A 23,109-nucleotide genomic window follows, 5' to 3' on the forward strand; every position below is an offset into this window, starting at 1 on the left:
CAGAATATTCTTAACTGCTAGACCCAGCTACCCACCCTACAGGAATAAAAAGTCCAATTGGATGTGAAATCTCACCAATCCCCACCCTGGAAAGCTTCATTCCCCACAAGAAACTCTATATAAACCCTGCCTTTTGCTCAGTTCTCTGCTGTTTCTTGTCCAAGCAGAGGCTGCCATGCTCCTGGTTTTTTCCCTCCCAATAAATCTTTTGTGTGAGGTTTGTTGTGTAGTGTGATTTTGTGGTATTCTTTGGCTACCAAATGCCAGGATATCTTTCCTTTCAAGCTGTAACATTTATACTATTACTATGGCAAATTGCCTGAGATAATTAACTTAAAGGAAAAGGTTTACTTAGCTCATGGTTTCACAGGCCCTGTTACTTTGGCACAAGACAATCGTGGTAGAAGTGTTATTAGGAGACGGCTTGTTACCTCATGGTAACTTGGAAGCAAAGGAGAGTGGAAGAGGTAAAAGACATGGAAGAACAGCTTAGCAGAGCAGCTGGCCAACAGTTCTTTCTCAAAGTACAAGGCTTTGGGAATTCACAGAGGTGCTATCAGATCATGCTTATGGTTGAACATCATGGTGTTTAAAAATGAGAGGAGATTAAATAAATGGCTTAAGAAATTCCTGAGAAGAGTCCGCAATGAAAGGGATGAGGTAACTCCCTTGTACTCACATATGTAAACTGTCATTTTCTGGTTTCCCATTATTCATGAGTTGCCTAAGCATAAAACAAATTGTACCCCATTTGCAATTATGATCTTTGGGGTTGAAATGAGTTCTAAGGATGAAAAAATACCTAGCTGGGAATCTCTGGGTTCGGTCTTTATTGTTTATTTGTGGTTTCAGTGACTATGCTGAGATTAGGCCTGAGGCAAGGCAGAAATATGGTGAGGAAAGATGGAAAGAGAGGCTGGGGCAGATATGCTCTTCTCCCACCACCAAGCCTATTTCCTAATAGCCCATTTGGCTATGAACTTCTGAATGACTAATTCACTGATGAACTCAGTACCTTCATGATCCACTCACCTCCCAAGTCCATCAGGTGGCACACACAGGCCTTTGCGGGACCGTACCAATCTCCTAAGGTGTCTTATTCAGTAAATCAGTAAAGATGTGGGTTCTGTTGGGCTTGTTTATTCTGTATTTCTATGGTAGGATGAGTGAAGATCTTACTGTATCAGAACTTGGTATCTGGTGAGGAGCACTATGTTAAGGTCCTTTCCCGTGAAGGGAACTTTAAGAGTAATGATATTAAGGTAAGTAAATATTAATAGATTTTATGCATATATTTGAATGTCAAAATGTCCTGTACAGCCTCACTCATGATCCTGAGTAGGCAGAAGTGTTTGGAGCTTTTCAGAGGTGGAGTCTCTCTGGAGGAAGTAGGTCACTGGGCATGGTGGGCCAAGAGCTTTTAAGAGCCTGGCCCACTTTCTCCTAGTCACTTATTTCAGACTGCAGATGCAATGTGAAGAGCCACTTCTTTTGCCATGCCTCTCCTGGCACGATGGACTTTATCCTCACAAAATGTGAGCCAAAATAGCCCTTTCTTCTCCTTAAGTTGCTTCTTGTCAGGTCTTTGCTCACAGCTGTGAGAAAGGTAATAAAAAAGAAAAAAAAAAAAAACTTGGAAAAGCTGGGCGGTGGTGGCACATGCCTTTAATCCCACTACTTGGAGGCAGAGGCAGGTGGATCTCTGTGAGTTCAGGGCCAGCCTGGTGTACAGAGTGAGTTCCAAGACAGCCAGGGCTACACATAGAGAAACCCTGTCTCAAAACAATGAAAGAAAAACTTAGAAAAATACAATAAAATTCAAAAGTTGTCAAAATAAGTTATCAATTCTAGATGATATGAAAATCCTAGACTTCACTGATGTAAGGCCCGCATCTGTATTTAATTTAAAAACTGTAAACAGAATAACCCTTGAACAATGTTACTTATACTACTAAAGGCTTCCTGTTCTCAGTTGCCAGGGTCATGTAGATGAGGAATAAGTGCAAGAATTATCAATTCCTTACTGACAAATACACAACCTATAACACAGAGAATTTATGACACACACCCACACACACCCACGCATGCACGCACTCACGCACGCACGCACGCTAGAAACTGCCTGAGAAGTGATGCTACAGTGGAGCCATTTTGATTGTCTCTGGGGATTGTTTAGTTCCCTAAAGCAGGTCTTTGTCACTGATCTGGCTGCTGGGTATGGGGAGTAGGTACACACAATGCTGCAGCCACACTGGAGGCAGGTGAACATCAGTGTCCACTCAGGGAGCAAGCTGAGGCTCTGTGTGCACTGTCCTTAACCTTTGACAGGCACTGTCATTCATGTCTCCCTCCAAGGGCTTCACAGTGTCAGCCTGTCAGGGCTAAGTCTGGTTAAACCTTCTCACATAAGCTTGGATAGGGACCAACTTTCATGAGCAAAGAAAAGGCCTGCAACAGAGAGGATGGTAATCTCTCTCACAGGTAGAGCCTCTGTGGCTCTTACTTTTTTGTTGCTATGACCAAACACCTGATCAGGAGGAGCCAAGGAGGAAGGGGTATTCTGGCTCAGAGTCTTGAGATACAGTCCATCATGATGGGGGAAGCATGGCAATAGGTGGCGACTTGCACACATCTGGTAACAGAACAGATTGAGCTTGCCTGACTTCCTCCTGACTTATTCAGTGGGACCCATCTAGTGGGCAGCATCACCCTGCATGTCCTCTCCTCAGTTAAGCTTCTCTGGGAAACACCTCTAGCAGACACTCTCTTGCTTATATCTCTTACCTGATTCCAAATCTAGTCACTAATAATAAAGATCAATCATCAGAGACCCAGGAAGCTGTGATTAGAGAGTGGAGGTGACAATTCTGTCACTAAACCTACAGCCATGTGAATAGCTGTCTCACAACTTGACCTACTCAGACAGAAGCAGAAAAGTAACCCAAATGGCTAACTAAAACTCTTTTCTAAAGTTTATTTACTTACATACTTGACATTCTTTTGGGCCTATTTTTAAAGTTCAAGCCAGGGTGAAGCACATATGTGAGAACACAGTAGAGGCAGGCCTCCCTTCTCACCATTTGCTCAGACTGCAGTCTGGGATGCTCCTTAACCCTCAGTTTTGGCCTGCCAGTGGTGGCATATGCCTGAAATTCTAGCACTCAGGAGGCAGAGGCAGGCAGATCTCTGAGTTCAAGGCCAGTCTGGTCTACAGAGGAAATTTCTAGATAGTCAGGGTCTTGGAAAAAACAAAACAAAACTCCAGGTTCCCTTTAGGTGATGTTCTAGCAATACTGGGAGCCACAGACACTGCTGTTCTGTGACCCTGGACAGAAAATCTGGACTGTCACTACCCATGCCACCTGTCTTAGGGTTTCTATTCCTCTGAAAAGACACCACAACCATGGCAACTCCTACAAAGGAAAACATTTAATTGGGTGCTTACAGTTTTAGAGGTTTAGTCCATTATTGTCATGGTGGGATATGGCCATATTCAAGCAGACATGGTGCTGGAGAAAGGGCTGAGAGTTCTGTATCTTGATCCACAAGCAATAAGAGATGAACTGTGATACTGGATGTAGCTTGACCATAGGAGACCTCAAAGCCCACACCCACAGTGACACACCTCCTTTGCTCCAACAAAACCACACATACTGCTACTCTCTATGAGCTTATAGGGGCCAATTACATTCAAACTACCACACCATGTCTGATGGGACCACTTTTAAATACAAGAATATAAACCTCTAGATTTTCCAGTCAGTCATTAAGAAAGCTTAACTAAGTCAGCCTTTATTGAACACTTTTGGGAAACAGGTACATACATGCATGCACACATATATCCACACAGACTAGGTTGTCTGCCCTCCACATATACACACACTAAGTTGTTGATCCTCTATACACACACTAAATTGTCTAACCCCCTTCGCAAAGTTTCCTGCACCCAACTATATGTAGTCTGCCATTGACAGTCAAGAATTCTTTAACATTCTCGTTGAAGAAAACAACCAAATAGAACATTTATTTTGGAATACGGTGATGAGTGTAATGAAGAAATAATGCTTCAAAACATATACCTAACAAGAATATGTGCACAAGACAAGGACATAAGAAATGTATTTTCAATTTTTTAAGTTTCCTGTGAACACAGGCTGACCTTACAACAAGGCTCACTTCAGTATCTGGCAATTTATATTTGTCAATGTTCTAAGAAGAATTTTAGAAACACACCAAAAAAAATAGACTACTGTATGTGTATGTGTATCAGAACTATTAAGTGAGAATCAGTTGTACAGTGTTTGGCTCACAGGAAGTGTCAGTAATTTCAGATTTTTCTTCTGGTGAAAATATTGTCTTGACACAGCCTGTAAGAATGTTAGGAAGGTCTTACCTGGGCCGGAGTGTTTGCAGTCACAGGAGGTGGTGAGGCACTGACTTTTGGCTCACTGGGGGATGCTGCTGAGCCCTGAGACTCCTGGCTTGCCGGCTGGTCTGGAGACAAAGCATCACTGCTATCTTCATCAAATGAGAACTCCCCATGAGTGTGCGGATAGTCCTCCTTCGCCACACCTGCAGAGAGAACCATGCTTAACTAAGGATGAGGAACCCCACAGCTGACCAAGAAAGGGGAGTTTTAGGAGCTGGCTTAAAGCTGGGCTCTTCCCAGGGAGAGCCACACTACTACAGAAATGAAGGCTCTTCCAGCAGGAGCCACACTGCTTTCTGTCATGTACTCCTTGGGGTTTGATGTTCTTCTAGTCACATCAAGTCTTTGGGTCCAACTTGCCCTTGTAGGAAGGGCAGGAGACAGGAGTGCTTTGTTGTTCCTTTATTCCTGTGGTGCAGGGGATAGAGCTCAGGACTCTGTATAAGTTGACCAGGAGGCCAGAGAATAAGCACTACTCTGTAGACTGGCCAAGAGGGGAGGGGTCTCAATGACATAGGAGAATACCACAGAAGAGTATGATCTGGGATGTAGGGCACTTTAAAATGTAAGCAGCAGAGTGCACCTAGTCAACAGTTTTTTTTTTTCCCCCCTGAGACAGGGTTTCTCTGTATTGTTTTGGAGGCTGTCCTGGAACTCACTCTGTAGACAAGGCTGGCCTCGAACTCACAGAGATCCGCCTGCCTCTTTGCCTCCCGAGTGCTGGGATTAAAGGTGTTTGCAACCAATGCCTGGCAACAGAGTCATTTTTAAGAGATGTGTGCACCTTGTTCATTGAACCCCGACCTGGAACCCAAATGTTAACATGGGGAAGCAGAGGAGAAAGTGAGAGTGCTATAGGGATCTGCATGTCTGTTTCCATCCCACGGAACAGACCACCTACACTCACATTGTACTTTGGGAAGATAGCCCATCACAGCTTGGGCTATCTTCCCAAATGATTGGAATCAGAGTTGACTCTATGTTTCAGAATTTTGTGATACAAACTACCTAAGCTTTAAACTCACACTAAATCAGAGTCCTTGGGACTATGAAAGCTGTACTAGCTATTTCTTCAGTTACTATAAAAATAAAAACAAAATCCCGTCCCCAAACAAAAGTGTGCTGAATAAGTATCATTCTTCATTTGTTTCCCTTCAAAAACTATGCCAGAAACAAAAACCACAACAATGACACAGGAAGGCCTTGGTATGTGAGAGTGTGCTGCGCTCTTGTAGGTCTGGGTGCAAGTGCCAAGGACAGAATGAGCAACACAAGCCCAGTGTAAAAGCAGGGGAAATAGATGGATGCCACTTCTCTTCAAGAGTGCAGTGAACCCATGGACCATCCCTCTTGCTTGCTTATTATCTTTCTAATAGACACAATGAAGAGCCTAAAAATATTAAGCAGTAGAAATGGAAAGGTACAATACAGTAATTTATCTTAGAAAATGTGATGATGACATCAGAAGTCACTGACATAAAATGGAAATCCATGCTAACTGAAAGCAGAGGCTATTTTCTAATCTATAACAAAACAATTGCAGTAAGATAGATGTTTATCAGCTTCTACTTAACTAAGAAAATGATGCCCTTGATTGATGCTAACATTTTAATCAAATCATTTTATTTAAAATCCCATGGAAGACAGAAACTGTTATTCTTGCCTATAATTGCTTCCTTGACACTTGAGTCTACAGGAAGGATATTCTTTTCCACCAGCTCCATGGGACCAGGCCTTTGTGCAATCTTTTCATTCAGGTCATCAGCCAGCCGAGCTCTCTTCAGCTTCATCTGCGTGGCCTGCAGAGACGGCTCCGCAAACGTTTCTGGAAGACAAAGCATAGCATTAATCATGGCACCTGTCGGGGCAAGTTACTGAACTAAACTACTTGAAGAAGGTTAAACTCTAGAAGGAGAGGGACTGCTGAGAAAGCGTGGTAGGTTTTGTTTCTCTCAGAGTGGGGCAGCTACCTGTCTATGCAGTATGGAGGCCCCAGGGTTGGATGATCATGAACTGAAGTGGAAATGGAAACTGCCACAATCTGCTTACAGGAGGTCAGGCTCGTGTAGAACACATTTACTAGGTACCAAGGAGAGACAGCATCAAGACACATGCGGCTCAGAGCTCTAGAAGAGGATGGTTCTTGTTTGGCTTCCCTGGAAAGGCAGTTCCTCAAAAGGGAGGCACTAAATCTTAGAAGTTTCTTTACTTTCTTCAGTGGGAAGAGCTATGATTAATATACTTGGGTTGATTGTATCTCAGGTCAGTTATCATAATTAAGAATTTGAGCTTATTTTGGAACAAAGAAACCTCATTTTGAACAGAGATTGTGGTGCCCAGAAACAACAGCTCATACCCTTAAAATGACATAGTTGCTACAACAGACATGAAGCCATTGAAGCTCTCCCAATGCCTCTGCTTCATCCTGTCAGTTGTCATTTGGGATATGTCATTAACATCTCCTCTCATTGTCTTGAGCTATGTTTTTTGCTTGTTTAAAAATAAGTGGTGTACTATCACCCCAATTCTGAGTTGATTCTGAGCTCTATGAGATGAAGCACCCAGAACTGTACAGAACACTGTGTGTAGGGAGAATAGGACCAGCCAGCCAATCACATTGATTGTTTTCAATGCCTCTGTGAATCTCAAAGTAGGTGGGCTTTCAGTCTTCCTCCCTTCTCCCATTAACACCACGTAAGTGACAGCAGCAGTACATCTGCAAGGAAAATCTTCCCAAAGTAGTATGCAGAGTCTGGTAGGTTGGTGTGCTTCTGTCTGTCTCACTTCTTCCTTAACTCCATGAAGCCAAGCCTCAATTTTTTCTGTTGAATATTGGAAGACAATTTAGACTCTAACCTGCTAAATATCCAATTCAATTAAATTAGGTTAATGAAAAAATATGGTTTTAAGGCAATTAAAAAATTACAGATGATATATTCTTTCTCATTCCTTAGATTTCAACTTGAGAATGCATGTTTAATATATGCTCTTATATTAAAAATACGTATGAATGTTTTTCTTGCATGTGTGTATGTGTACCATGTGTGTAGCTTGGAGCCTAGAAGAAGGCTCCCTTGGAGCTGGAGTTATAGGAGGTGTGAGCTGCTTGACATGGGCGTTCCAACTGCACAGTGTACTCTACAAGAGCAATACAACATGCTCTTAATTGTTAAGCCGGCTCTCTGTCCCCTTGGCCTTCCTTCCTTTCTTCTTCTTTTTTTTAACAAAATAAAAAATGGTTATATGCATTTCTTTTTATTTTAAATCTATTAGCAACATCTAGAGTCAGAAGCAAATATATAGCATTGTATATACATGCACGCACACACATGTTGTTCTTTGCTGTGTTATTTAGTGGAGGGCTTGCTGAAGTCAATGGTTCCTGAGATCTGCAGTGCTCTATCCTAACCCTGAATCTCTTGGTAAGGTTTTCAGTTCAGGGAACTTTTGAGAAAACAACCCATGGTGGAGAAAGGCACACATCTCCCATCTCCCACAGGGGACCGAGAAGGACACATATAGGAGAACACACTCTTCAGGTCTGCAGAGGCCAGTATGGTGCTTGGAACTTTTTCAGAGCACATTCTAATGCAGTTATCTGCCTGTGTTCTTTCTCAGTCAGAGCTGCCTGTCTGTCTCTGCCCCTGAAGCACATGATGCAGGAAGGCAGGTAGCTTTACTTTCCTCATTATTGGGCCCTTGGTGCCTAGCATCGGGCCAGCGGATGCACAGACTCCTGAAGAACTGCACCTTTGCTGTTATGTTGCATGTGAAGATCATCCTAACCCTGTCACTGGGCTCAGAGAGAACAGGCTCTTTCTGCCCCACCACTGTCTCTAAATGTCTGTGGTGTTTCCAGACTCTTCTTAAAGCTTGTCACACTTGAGACTGTTCAAAGGGTCAAGCTCCTAGTCTTGCTCAGTAAGTCAGTCAGAGAAGCAGGATGATATGAAAAATAGAACTCTGGACATTTCTGATGGAGAAGCTGATTTTCAAGATGACTTCCTTAGAAAAACAGTCATGTGAGCCTGTATTCTGCAGGAATTTCAGAATGACATTGTTCTGCTTCCAAAGGCTAAAACTACATCACTCATAGGTGATCAGTGATGGTCAGGTCAAGACCACTATAGGTAGGCAGTGACAAAGAGTAGTAGTGACATATGTGGGCATCTTTCAGATAAATATCAATGAGGTTCAAGCTGTCAAAAATCTGGAGCTAGATGTGTGACTATTGTATGCACTGACTTAATGGCACATCTCTCTCATGATAGAGAAGTCCTATGGGCCAAAAATATCCTTCCAGGACAATAGAAAAGCCAGCTCATCTAGTGACTGTTCCCCAGGTGTTAAGTTTGAGTCTTCATGGTGCTATCCAATTTGGAGGATGTTAGCCCGTGGGGTAAAAAGGTATTAAAATAGGAATAAACAGAAAAGGCTGACTTCACTTTTCTTCTTAAAGAAATGAAGCCAAGCCAGCAGAAATAAACCCCTTACCTTCTAAAATATGCATCCTGACCAGCTCAGAGCGGTCGGGGCGACTCCGGATCTTGTGCTTCAGAAAGTTTTCAGTCTTTAAAGAAAAAAAAACAACAACATTGTTTATGTTTATTGTAGTTTTAGATTTTCTCCAAAAATCAATTATATTTTTGTTGTATCTTTGAGAGAGTGAGCAGACATCAGTGCCTAGGGAAACTATCACCTAGCACACAGCCTCAACAGTGTAGCCTTCAGTATTACCCAGGGGTTGATGTACATTAGTATAAAATAACTACTTTATAGAATTTGATGGTGAAACTGAGGAAAGCTCAATTTCTTAAGATGAGCTTTGAGTAAACATAAGACTTAATCCTTTATTTAAAACCAATACTGTAGAAAAGGAGAAATTTACATAGATACTAACATTCTTAAAAATAGTAATATATTTTATTTGAGTCCACAGTGTTCTCACACTCTCTAAAACTGTACTCAACACTCAAGCAATATGTCTAGGAGCTCATTATTGCATTCTGGGGACAGCATAAAGGAATTTTTATAATATTCTTATTTTCATACTGGTTAACAGAATTCCTTCCCCCCAGATAAAACAGAAAGTATGTGCATAATTGCACTGAGCACCCATGTGACATGTGGCCAAAAAAGAACACATTTTCAAGAACACAGTTGAGCCGGGTGGTGGTAGCTCAAGCCTTTAATCCCAGAACTTGGATCTCTGTGAGTTCTAGGCTGGCCTGGTCTATAGAGTGAGTTCCAGGATGACCAAAACCAGAAAAAAAAAAAGAAAAAGACAACAGAAAAAGAACACAGTTGAGTGTAGCATGGTCTGTATTTAACTGTGTTCTCAACCCTTAGGCATATGAACAGAAACGCAGACTCGAAGGGAAATTGGCCAATGACCTCAGAAGCACTTGACCCTTGTCCCTCTGCAGGGCTAACAAACAGCAGAGGCTCTTGCCCAATCTCTCTGTTAGACTCTGGTCCTGCCCTAGTCTGCTTTCTTATAAAATCCAGGACCACCAGCCCAGATGTGATGGGCTGGGCCCTCCTGCAACAGTCATCAGTCAAGTAAATGCCCTATAGGCTTGCAATCTGGTGGGGGAATTTTCTCAACTGATGCCTCTTCTCAGATGATTGTAGCTTGTGTCAAATTAATAAGAAGCTAGTCAGCACAGCCCTGAAAACAAAGGAACTAGTTACTTTTATTTTGTTTCTTATTTTATGGGTGTGTGGGGGAGTAATGCATGCACATGTTGTGTATGTGTGAGCATGTCCATGTAGAGTGGGGTTGATAATGCATGTATATGTGCATATAGACTGTGTGTGGGGGTAATGCAAGTTCATGTACACATGTGTTGAGTATGTGCATACAGAATGTGGGGTTAATACATGTGCATGTATACATGTGTGAGCATGTGCATGAAAAGAACAGAGGCTACTGTCAGGTATCTTTTTTCAATTTCTCCTTAGTTACTGTGGTGGTTTGAAAGAAAATAGCCCTTAAAGGGAGTAGCATTTTTAGGTGTGGCTTTGTTGGAGTAGGTGTGGCCTTGAAGCAAGTGTCACTGTGGAGATGGGCTTTGAGGTCTTCTTTGCTCAAGCTATTTCCAGTGACAGTCTACTTCCTGTTGCCTGTAGATCAAGCAGGACTCTCAGCTACTTCTTGAGCACTGTCTGCCTGTATGTCACTATGTCCCACCATGATGACAATGGACTAAACCTCTGAACTGTAAGCCAGACTCAATTATATTTATAAAAGTTGCTATGGTCATGATGTCTCTTCACAACAATAGAAACCCTGACTAAGATAGTTACTGTCTCACTTTGTTTTTTATTTTATGAGTGTGTGTGTGTGTGGGGCAATGCACGCACATGTGTACATGTGTGAGCATATACATGTAGAGTGTGGGGTGTGAGAGTGTGTATGAAGAGTGTTGGGGTAATGCATGTACATGTGCATTTGTGTGCATGTGCTTATAGAGGACAGAGTGATGTCAGGTGAGCTCACCCAGTTGGTTAGCTCAGCTAATCAGTGAGCCTCAGCCTCCTTGGGGCGGGGATCACTGTAAGTGTGCACTGCCAGGCCCAGACTTGCTTTATATGGGGCTAGAGGTTAAACTTGGCCCTGTAACAAACACTCTACTGACTGAGCCATCTCTTCTGGTGGAGCTACTGATTTTAAAGGAACAAAACTGAACTGTCATTCACTTTCTATAAGTCTCTAAAAATCAAGCTACTCCAGAATCCATGCTCTATATGCCACACATCTTGGAGATAATGTATATGTTCTACATCAATATATTTAGGAGTACTGGCGCTTGGGATACAGCAGAGAAATAAAGATTTTTTTTAAAGTGAAATTACTTACTCTGGCTCGTTCCAGGCTTTTTATCTGCTCATGGAATGCTGCCGGACTCTTCAAAGCTGTTAGTAAGAAAACAAATGGTTTCTATAGCATAAAACAGGTGCTCACATCTTAGCTCACCACTCTGTTAACCCCAACAGTATGCATTTGTGCTGATTTATTTACAGTTCCTTTATGAGACCCCTCTAAATAAGAAGGCTTCAATGCTGTCTAACTGAAATTATGTACATCACTAATAAAGTAAGTGGACATTTCAAACAGAGCTGATGTGTAATGACTGTGTAAGTGCCAGGTCAGACCATTCCAAGGCCCAGGGACATCCACAGGTCTTTGTTCTAGGTGCCCATATATGCTGCTAGACAAAGCCCATTTGGCCCTGGAACTTGAACATGGGGACACAGAGCACTCATTTATGCAAAACTCACAACCAGCTTGGCTCTGTGGTAAAGCACAGTTAAGACTGCTTTTGGTTTCCCTAATAAACCTGCAAGGTGGGTATGAACCCCAGGATACGATGTGTGCAAGTCTCTGAAGTCATATAGCTAAATGTTGGTCAAAGTGGGATTTAAATCTAGTATTCTAAATTTAAAGGGTCATGCTCTTTCTATTACACCATAGTGCAACAAACACAAGATAACTCTTAGTAAATCATCAGCATTCTATTTTAGAATCTCAGCACGAGGAGAAGTGGTATTTACATTTCAGTCTGCCACCTTTGAAGACTCTTGATTTGTGTACATCCATCATTGCCTTGCAATAGTAGCACGTAAGAACCATGGACATAGGTTAATAAATGGGAGAGATAGTTCTAGGCTTCCCTGGGCAGGTTGTCTTGAGCATAACCTTCTTGTTTGGTCCTTGAGACACCTCAGAGGCTCTCAGGAGCCTACCTCTGCCAGCCTGGCTGAGGACCAGCTCTCCACACCAGCCAGGGCTGACCTAGCAGCAGTACCTTACGAATCATTATCTGATGCTGCTGATTAACTGGCTGGGGGAGGACGATGACAGCAGAGATGCCTAGCAGATTATCAAGGTGGCTTCAGGCCACCCAGCTGGATTTAGGGTATTTAGATGACTGACAATAAGTAGTTTATAAAAGCTTCACTGATGAACAAAACGTCTGCTAAAAAACAAACAAAATACAAACAAACAAAAAACATTCCTGATCTTCATTAACTGATGAATGATTTCTGAGCTAGCAATGAGTTACAGGACTGGGAAACATGTTTGTTCTGTAATTTCTAGTGTTTTAAAGTGGAATAAATTAACTCTTAGAAAAGTTAATTTCTAAACAAAGTCCAGAAAAACAATCCTATAGAAAACAACCATCCCCCCTCTAAAACTTCGAAAGCTGATAGTTAAAGGTAAAGAAAACAGTTTAGATACATATCCTAAAATCAACTCCTACAAATCTCTTGAAGGAAACAAGTGTACTCAGGCCAGAAAGCCCAAACTAACTATAGATAGCATTCTGTCAGTTGCAAACCTGAGATGCATGTAATTAGGTAGACCATAGCCCAGCACCACGGACAATGACCTTGAGTTAAATTCAGGTAGAAGAAGGTCATGAGTTAGTGGCATCACATTACTCTTACAGGTCTAACCTCAGTTGTACCAGCAGTTACCAGGTCAGCCACTCTAAGGTTCCAACAGACATTAAAGCTTGCGGTAAGAACTTCACATTGGGGACTGGAGAGATGGCTCCGAGGTTAAGAGCATTGGCTGCTCTTCCAGAGTTCCTGAGTTCAATTCCCAACAATGCATGGTGGCTCACAACCATCTGAAATGGGATCTAATGTCCTGTTCTGTCATGCCACAGTAGAGCATGTAGAGTAGATGCAAGTAGAGCACTCATACACATAATACACACAAATACATCTTTTAAAAAAAGAATTTCACAGTTTCTTAAAGGCATTCTTCATTAGTATAAAGTTCATGCCCATTTTTTAAAACTCTGTTTTTAAGATGTACTAAGGGTTCTCCTAGCCCTTATGGAAACTACAATGACTGAATGGAATGGAAGGAGTTAAGCCTTCCTCAGGAAAACCTATCACTCCCCACACACCAGAGACAACAGTGAGTTGGGCTTACGTGGCATGATGCCCTGGTCCACTAGCTGTTCTCTTGTCCTCCTTTGTTGCAGCCTCAGTTGGAGCACTGTGGGAAGGAAAGAGTTTGAGTTTATCAGCAGCCACAACCCCAACTCCCAAAATACCAAAGGGGACACTGTTATTACACTCATTGCATTATCCAACAAGACAGAAGTCAGTTGGGAAGCTGAGTGTGGACCATGTCTGTAAACCCAGCTCCCAAGAGGCTGAGGCAGGAGGGCCACTGAAGGTCTGAGGCCAGCCAGGTTGCATAGTGAGTTCCAGGATATCCTAAACTACATGTAGGGTGAGGTCTTGTCTTAAGGAGGGAGGAAAGAAGACATTACTTGGCATGAAGGTGGGAAAGAAAATTATTTTGTGAATCTTCTTGATTTCTGAATTTACTCAGTAATTTTTTGCTTATTTAATTCAAATTTATGAAGAATGCTAAGCATTTCCTACTTAAATACTTCACAAAGTACTCAAGCAAACTAACTGATAGTTAGCTCATATATTATGACTTGTTCAAAGGAAATCTCATTTGGAGCAATAATAAGGGATTCCTTGACATTTTTCTGTTAATGGCAACAATTTACCTTAAGAAAAGACTGGCTTGTTTGGAAGGACTTCTCTACCAGGAAAGAATTTAAAAGAAATAGCTTTAGTGATGCCTGAATGCATATAAATTAGGCCAAAGAGAAACTTCTAAGTCATGAATTTAATGGTCTTCCCATAAATGCACACTGAGTCTCACCCTCCAAATCCTGAGAAACCTATAATCAGCTGGTATCACTGTTTAATACAGTGAGAATTGGTAGAAACAAGGACCACATTCAGGAATGTGGACATCTAGCTTGCCAAATAAAAATTAATTTATCCCCCCTGATTTCTCAAGGAGATTCTTTTTTTAGCATCACTAGATATTCAATTTAGAAAACAAGTCTATTTTAAAAAGAACATAGCAAGTAAAACAGAAACTCTTTTTTCTAGTTATTTTAGGTTGTTTTGCTTTTATTTTCAAATTATGGTTAGGACGACTAAGGGTCTGCATAAAAGTTACCAACATGCTAAAACAAAATATGCATGTTTCTTCATGGCAGGGAGAGGAGCCAGCTGAACAAAGGCTTAGAATGCAGCATACTGGTGTCTCCCATTTGTAGCAGACCCTGTGTGCCTCAGGGACCAGTCCTGACAGTGTTGGCCTTGTGAGGATTACTGAGCAGAGTCCTGCCTTAGGTTGCACAAAGAGCCCTGAACTGCTCCATGGCTCTCATGAACACCTTCTTGTGAGCACTGAACACAGAAATGTGATGGGGTTGTTTTTGGGCCACAGAGTTTCACTGATACCGCATTTAGAGCTGAAACAGTTGACATAAAACTGTCACAGGGAACAAAAGCTAAGTAAAAGCAGCTTAAACAGCACGCACACTTCAAACACTAGCATTCTTCAGGAATGTAGGGGCTAACCCTGGTGGTACTTAAGGTGGTCACAGCAGGGAGAATCCCAAAGAAAGGAATGAGAGAACAAAATGTCAAGGTGTCACTCGAGCTCAAAGGGTCCATGTCAGGGAGAAGCTCCAGTATTGAGCAGTGTCTTTCCCTTCTTCCCAGGGATCCTCAAAGAAAGGTCACAGAAACAATACCCTCCCTCCCCCCGCCAAAACAAAACAAAACAAAACAAAAAAACAAAAACAATATGTAGTTATGAGACAAGCTTTGAACATTATACTTTTTGTATATTTACATCAGGACATACATCAGCATAACTCCATCAGCAAGGCAAGAGGCACAGCAAGTTTGTGCTTCTCAGAGGCTCTTCTGATTGGACACTGGGTGCTTCAGGGACCTACCAGCACAGGAGGGCAGTCCTGGGTTATTCAAGACTGAAATCACTCACTCAGGCCAACATGCACAGTGTATCTGCTGCTGTGGGGCTATCACACAGAACGGACACATGCCATCTGATGCATTCCTCGGGCCAACGCTCCTGCTGTAAATGCACAGGCTTTCATGGTATTTCTGTCCTCCACTCTTGAGGACAGCAACTGGGTGTCCAACAATTCCAATCAAATCTGACCCTATTACTCAGAGTGAAAATATGACTCCCTGGACTCTCCCAATTTCAAAAGCTAGTCACTAGTTTAGGCTATTCATACTACAGCATCCTCCTCAGACTTGAGTATCAGCCCGACTGTTCCATACAATGTAGGAAGGGACATTATTTATGACTGCTGCTTTACTATGAGGGACACAATTCAGAAACAGATCAATGGAAGAGATGCACAGGGAGGGATCCTCTGCTGGGTTTCCATCCTTTTTCTGACTTTATCTGTGCCTTCCTGGAACTAAGGATACCCAGAAGCCATACAGGGACCCTAGCTGCCTATCATCTAGCATACCCCAGATGTTCTCATCACTGGCAACACTGAGCAGCCTTTGTGTCAGGAACTGAGGACTAAGACCAAGGCTCACAGAAGATGCTTACTCACCCCCTCCTTCTGCCACCTAGGAAACCATTTTAGAAGCCACGTGCCAGGAGTAGAAGCAGAGGGCAGACATACATTTCTCATACCACAGAGAAGAGGCACCAACCACCAATTGTTAAAACAAAAACCACACACAGATCCTGTGCTTTCACCCAGTTTCCTACGGCTAAAATAAGCAACCTCCTGCACAACCTAGGTCATTTCGCCTGAAGGGTGTGGAATGATTTAACGGATGCTCTCAATATTCCCCATATAACATTCCCTAAAAGTAAGAACAGGCACAGTACCTCTGTTGTATGGAATTGTTGGAGGAGCATCAGTAACTGCTAATGGGACAACTATTTTGAAGCAAAGACATTAGAAAGGACATGACTGGAGAGGAGGCAGATTTAGAACTAATGAGTTATGTTATGTCTGCTATTTGCCTAGCTCTTCCACCCTCTGTCTATAACCAAAGGTGGATAGTATGGGATACATAGTATCTAATACATAGACTTAGGTAGAGAGGGGGTATAGATCAGTTGTAGTGCTTGGTGAACACTGGATGTGCAGGGTGGGGAACAGAGATGCCCCAGTACATTGCAAATCTTGGTGAATTTTAAAATACAACTAAGGCATTTGCTCATATTAAACACAACTAGTGAGGAGCAATTTGGTAAAGACTATCCTTAGAATATATTGGTTATATACTACCATATAGTACAGACTAGTAATTTTAAAAAATAGCAGACTTCCTTTTAGTACTCTACACACCAACTTAGTAGAAAGCAATGAACACAGAATACAAGCCAGCAGACAGGTGCAGCACACTGGGAGGCAGAGGTTGGGCATGGTGTATTTGTTGGTGCTTTTTAGGGATTGTGAAAGGAATCAGAGGACATGACTCTTTTGACCACAGAGGTGTCTGTGGCTATGGCTGAGATGCCTGATCAAGAAAGGTCCCCTTCCTCTCTCTGCAGTCTCTACACTAACCAAGGGTAGCCCATCCATGTAAAAGATAAATCCCCGAACATGGGATGTTACTCAGCCCCTTGTAGAGTTGTATCCCCAGCTGCCCTCCAAGACTGCATATCAGCCTCTACCATAATGTCCTATGATGGCACAGGTGTCTGAAAAGCCTGTTTTCCCAGAAAGGGTTTCATGTTTGTCCATTGTACCTGAGAGCAGTATCCTGTGCCTCTTTGAGACATAAAACTGCACTAACGGGCTCCTAACATCACAGCCTGCACATTATTAGCAAATGACTGAAGGGAAAAGAATCACGTGAAGTGGAATTCTGGTGGGAAAGTAATTCAAACCATACACTGACGAAGCGCTTACATATTTCATAAAGGCAAAAGACATAGCTAAGAAAGTAAAATTGAATTCACATTTGAATGCTTGCAGAGGTTGTCTTTATTTTTGGAAATTTGAGGAATGAAGGCATTTCAATGCTCTGTTCCCTGAGAAGTCCTTAAACCCATTTGTTTCATAAGGAAAAAAGAAAAACGAGTGCTGACACACAGAAGTGTACTGAATACAAGCAGTAGGGCACCTTTGAAAGCCTCCATTGCAGTGTGTGAATCCAAATGCTGTGCACTTCCTGATGTAACACTCAAGGGGTGTACAAAGGCCCTGTTGATGATGACAGATGAGGATGCAATCCATTTGTGCATGTGTGCATGGTTCCCATCTTTCTCAACTAGTCTGAGCCCCCGAGTCACATTAAACAAGAATACAGAAAAGAAAGAGAACTAAAAGTGAAAACCACGGATGCTAACACCCAGAGACACAGTGGTTCTTTGCTTTGCACACTGCTATCTCATCATGTTCTACACAGTGATAAGCAATACATTAGTAGCTGCAGGTTATGTCTGCTGGGGGTGCCATACAACTCTCAAGAGCCATCATTTATTACTGACTTGTTTCCAATGTTTGCAATAATGATCTTCTGATGGGGTTTTGGGCATGAACTTTATTTCTCATTTCCTAAATTTAAATTTCTAGACAGAAGGATGCATCGATGGGCTCTGCACCCAGCATGACTGCTAGGTAATGGGACCAGTCTATGCACACACCATCATGTTTTCAAGTTACAATAGATGAGTGAGGCCATAAATGACTCTTTATTCCTTTTATCAAGGTAAAATTTACTTACTGACTCTTTCTAAGGTGACATGCCTCATGTTCCTCAGGGCTAGCACTCATGGCCTTTCCTATTAATTTCTACAAGGAGAAAGATTTTGAAATTTTAACTCAATAACTGTTATATAACACAAAAACAAAATTGTGTCAATTTAAGTGTTTTGAATTTATTCTATTTTCATAAAATAAAATACTTGATTTTAATCACTACTATGAAAAAGGTAGCTCATGTAATGATTAATCTTGTGTCATGTAAACATGACAAGTATTTTGATTGTAAAATGTCTTCTTTTAGTTACTTTCCCTTGCTTCTTAAATAGTTTAAGGTAGTAAAATTAAGATTAATATCTAACATAAAACCTTAAATATTAATAACTTACACAATACTTATATACAATTTTAGCTTTTCAAATTAAAATGACCAGTATTGAAATGTTTCCTACATTTGAGATGACTAAAGTGATTTTCTTGTATATTAATAACAATGAACAGTATGAGCCAAGCAAGCCAAAACAAAGCACAGCTTTGGCTTTGGGACTGTGAGGAAACCTGAGGGCTGTGTATTACAAAACAAGGCAGAAATGACACTTTCTGGGAAGCAGTGCTGGTGTGTGTGTGTGTGTGTGTGTGTGTGTGTGTGTGTGTGTGTGTGTGTGTGTGTGTGAAGAGGACAGGTAGAGGAGGGAAGGGTAATGAGAAGCTGGCTACAGTCAGAGAGAGGGGTCAGTATATGTTCTGCAACTATAGGATAAGGGTAAGGCAAACTACAGATTTGCAAGTGTGCAGTTGTCTAAAAGATTTTAGCATCTGAGTATGGATGAACCTGGAAAACATGCTATGTAAAAGAAGTCAGACATAATATGACACATTATTTCACTTACAAGAAATATCTAGATTAGGCAAATCTAGAGACAGTGTGCAGAATACTGGCTCCCAGGAGTAGCTGCTGACGGTATTGGGTGTTCTTTTGAGGTGATGAAATTTCTGTGAGCATACACTGTAGCAATCATTGTATAACATAGTAAATGTATAACACACTACTGAATTGCTTCCTTTAAAATGGTTAATTTAACGTTAAATCAATTTCACCTTAACACCTTAACCTTTTTCTGTGAGTTTTCTTTTTCTTTTTTTCTTTCTTTTTTTGAGACAGGGTTTCTCTGTGCAATCCTGGCTGTCCTGGAACTTGCTTTGTAGACCAGGCTGGACTCGAACTCAGAGAGATCTACCTGCCTCTGCCTCCCGAGTGCTGTGATTAAAGGTGTGTACCACCATACCCGGCCAACACATGTTGTTCTTTTAATAGAGGATAAGGTAGGATACACTAAAGAACCAACTTCTTAGGATCACATCTCCAATTTCCTACATCCTGATTTGTCCCCTCCCCACCAACACAACTCAATTAACCATTAATGGGGTCATTTAGTAACTTAAATAGCTATAAATTTTATTTCTTGCCACATTGACTTCTGTCCACTTCCATAGAAGTAGACCTTTCCCTTGTACTGTAACATCCTTTACAATGTTTACTAAAAACAGCACTTTTCTTCACTTCACATGGTACTTAGAATATGCAATTGGCTTCAGTTTCCTAAGAAAAGGGAATATTATGCCACATTTAAGAACAAATTATCAGAAGGATTTTCTATGGGTAAGTGATAATGCTGGGGCAAACTGTTTCATCTCACTGTATGAATCTGGGAGTCTGTGTTTTTTCCAAAAAAAAAAAAAAGTCAATACTATCTTGCAGTTTATTAATTTACTGTGTGTGCCAGGGGGAACCATGGTGTGAGTGTGGAGATCAGAGGACTAGTGGAAGTCTATTGCCTCCGATCATATGGTTTCTTTACCCAGGGAGCCATCTTGTTAGCCCTTGTACTTATTTTTGAATTGATATTGGTGTGGTAGGAATAGAAAACAAAATGTGAAGGATAAAGGGGACTAAAAAGGACACATTATGAGCAAAGGTGTGAAGTCCACAGAAGCATGGTGGGTCCAGCTTGTTCTCATCCCTACTCACACTGAATGTGAGATCCACTGTGAACCTACAAATCCTCAGATGCAAAAAGGAGAGACCAAAGGTCATAGTTTTAGCTGTATTTTGGAGGTCTAATTTGCTCATAGTAAAATAAGGTTCTTGAAGTAATTTTAAAAAATGTAATGCAAAGAAATGAAAACAAAACAGAAACCAGTAGCAGCATGCCCTGGGAGCTCTGCTGTTTGTACTGACTGAGCACACTTCCATCTCCACTTCCTATCTGGAACAAAGGCAACTGCACCGGGAGCTCGGTCATGAACAGGAACAAACAGCATCTACTCCAGAATTTTTATGACTCTCTTCTGATTAAAACAGGACCAACAATATGACACTAACTAAAATGCTGCACAGATTAGTATCCAAAGAAAGCTGCGTATGGTGGAGAGGGAAGTAATGCCTCCCTCTTCATTGCTGCTGTGCAGTGCCCTCTGCTGCATCCTTACAAGCACACTGCTGGTGAGGGTGGGAAGTCCCACGGTGCCTCGTTAATCCCTTCTAATAGCACTTAAAGAGCCCAACTTACTCCCGGCCCTGCTGTTTCCCTGCACTCTTCTGTGGTACTAGGGCAGGAAGACAATGTTTTCACTAAGAAGCCCTGGAAATTTACAGGAGCTTTGAGAACTCTCTGGTTGGCTGCTACTTCTGTTGTCATGGAAACAGACTGCTAAAAATGGGGCATGTTCCTTTAAACTGAGCATACCTTCAAACAGATTCCTCATCCCTTTTTGCAGAGTTGGAAGTAATGTCTGCTTGTCCTGGTATGACAATGTGATTGATACTCAGCTAGCAGTGGAAGGGCAGAGATCACACTAGCCATGGCAGAATTCCAGAAAGACATACACAGTGTCTCACTTGGTAGAAAAGCAATGGGAAAAAGCCAGCAGCAGCATCTATGCAGGCCCAGTGCTCTAACAGGCATTGAAGGAGCAGACACGTCAATGCTCTTGCCTGATGCAAGAGAGACCAGAAAGTCAGAACAATATTTGATCCCCCCACCCCCAATTTTTAACTTGAAGAATCATGAAGCTCTTCATGTGAAGATTTCTTATCTACATGGTTCCAAGGGAACAGAGTGCTTATTTTTCTTGCTTTGGGGATAATAAAAAGTCAACATTACTGTGCTATATTAGAAGCACAGTGGAGGTGTGCCTTATGGTGGGCTCTAGGTAAACCTTCAGTCACCTCTTAATGCCTCTGCAACGCGCAAGTGTGCAGTTGTCTAAAAGATTTTAGCATAAACATCTAAGGTGGGTCCCTAAACATCAACAAGCAACTAGAAACTAAACAGGAAAACAGAAAGATTGATCTATTCACTTCCCCAGTAGCCTGCCCCAGGCTCTCTACCTGGGCTTTTCTCATTTGGTGGGTGTTAGGAATGTGATGAGGTAATCTAGAAGAATTAGTGCCCTTATAAGAAAGATACCACAGCTGGCAGAGAGTCTTCTGTCTCATATTATGCAAACATATAAATATATACACTTATATATATATGCAAACTCATGCAACTATCCATGTTCATATGTGTGCAATGTACACCAAAACATAAAGACAATTCAGCACTGTCATGATGTGTGTTATACTAACAGCACTGTAACTACTCTTGATGAACCAGGTGACACATTGTGGCTTGAAGGGCCACCCAGCTATTCTTTATACAATAGTTTATCACCTTTCTGGTACAATGGCAGGGTGTGTACAAGGAGAAAGACTGCTGATTGGTGTTTAGATTAGAAGACTATCGGCTGGCGGTGCTCTCTCTTCCATCAAAACAAATAAGAAAAAGTGCAATTTGAGCCAATGAACAAAGATGTTAGAATTTAGCATCTACATAAATCTACATACAAAATGAATTCACAGTAACTAACAGGAAGGTTCACCACTCAGAAATGGTACACAGTTAGGAAACTGCCTGTCTCTATGTTCTCTTGTCAGCAGTCTAGAAACCTGTCTAGTTGTGCCCCCAAGCTGAAAGGGAAGCAAAGTGGGGTTCCAAGTGCTGTAACATTATGGACGACTTCCTGCATAGCAGACTCCACTGGCATCTTCCCTGGCATTACCCATCTCCTTTCCCGGCAGCACCATGAGGTAGGTATGGATATTTATTATTTCAGAGAAATATGTAAACTAGTGAGAAACAGAAGCAGATGTAAAACAAAAAAATTAAGCCACTTCCACAGGTAATTTTTCTTTAAAAAAATTAGCTCATAGAAAGAATATTTACTGAAATACTATAGCATTGAACTTTTGCTATAGCACTAACTTCCCCCAACAATGCTGCTAACCATACAGAATGTATGTACGGGAAGTCTTGTGTAATCAGAAAGCTCTACATGCCAATAAAATTCATTGTGTTACAGGCAGTGACTCTCTAGAGACAGGACCTTTAGAAGGTAATGCTGAATGGGGCCAGAAGGATTATAAAAAAAGATACAGAGAGCTGGCTTGTTGCTCCTCTCCCTGTGGATCACATGGCAAAGCTGCAAGACGAGAGGAGAGCCCTCACCAAGAGTCCAGCCCTCTAGGCTTCCAGCCTCTAGAGGTGTGGGAAACGGTGGCTGTTGTGGAAGACACAAACGCTAAGCTGATCCTTCTTCACATTTGGCTCCTGCACAAAACGAGTATCTTTGGATAGCCACCATTAGGAAATATCTGAAAACCAAAGCTTGGAACATCTCTATTCTTAAAGCTTTTCAATAAGACTGGTGTTACACTAACCTGCCATGTTACCATGGTGAGATAACGTATAAGACCCAGCTCCACCCTTCCATCTCCAGCTGCACACGTGTAGTTTCAGGTGATTAACAGAATCACACAGGGGTGGCTCTGATGGGCTTTTCTTTTTTTAGGTGAAGGGATCAGGGTAGCCCAGAAGCCCATGCTCACATTCCTGTTGACCACCTCAGGAGATGGCACCCTACACTGGAACAGGCTTTGAAATAGAGACAAAGAACTCAGCTTCTTCCCTCTGAAACCCTGCAGTGCAGAAGGGGTAGTTTATAAGAAAGATGCTGGTGGACACGGGAAAACAATGACCCAAGTAAGAGTGAGGAGGATGCACAGTCAGATCCTTACAGCAGTTTCTG

The 23,109-nt window shown here is 41.9% G+C and overlaps 1 protein-coding gene across 8 annotated transcripts in view; it reads right to left on the bottom strand.

Annotated features, from left to right (window-relative positions):
- Mrtfb (myocardin related transcription factor B) overlaps nucleotides 1-23,109 on the bottom strand; it is a 151,477-nt gene that overhangs the window by 32,989 nt on the left and 95,379 nt on the right. For all 8 annotated transcript variants that reach the window (XR_004770672.1, XM_027424764.2, XM_027424762.2 and 5 more), the window contains 5 exons: nucleotides 13,380-13,445; nucleotides 11,292-11,347; nucleotides 8,924-8,999; nucleotides 6,093-6,254; nucleotides 4,394-4,572 (listed from right to left, as the gene is read on the bottom strand). Coding sequence is in view for 7 of the 8 variants with exons in the window: in XM_027424764.2 (XP_027280565.1) it covers nucleotides 4,394-4,572; nucleotides 6,093-6,254; nucleotides 8,924-8,999; nucleotides 11,292-11,347; nucleotides 13,380-13,445 (539 nt within the window). In the remaining variant the exon portion in view is untranslated. The remainder of the gene's footprint in view (nucleotides 1-4,393; nucleotides 4,573-6,092; nucleotides 6,255-8,923; nucleotides 9,000-11,291; nucleotides 11,348-13,379; nucleotides 13,446-23,109) is intronic.

This window comes from Cricetulus griseus, chromosome 7, assembly GCF_003668045.3.
Source record: "Cricetulus griseus strain 17A/GY chromosome 7, alternate assembly CriGri-PICRH-1.0, whole genome shotgun sequence".
Taxonomy (NCBI): Eukaryota; Metazoa; Chordata; class Mammalia; order Rodentia; family Cricetidae; genus Cricetulus; species Cricetulus griseus.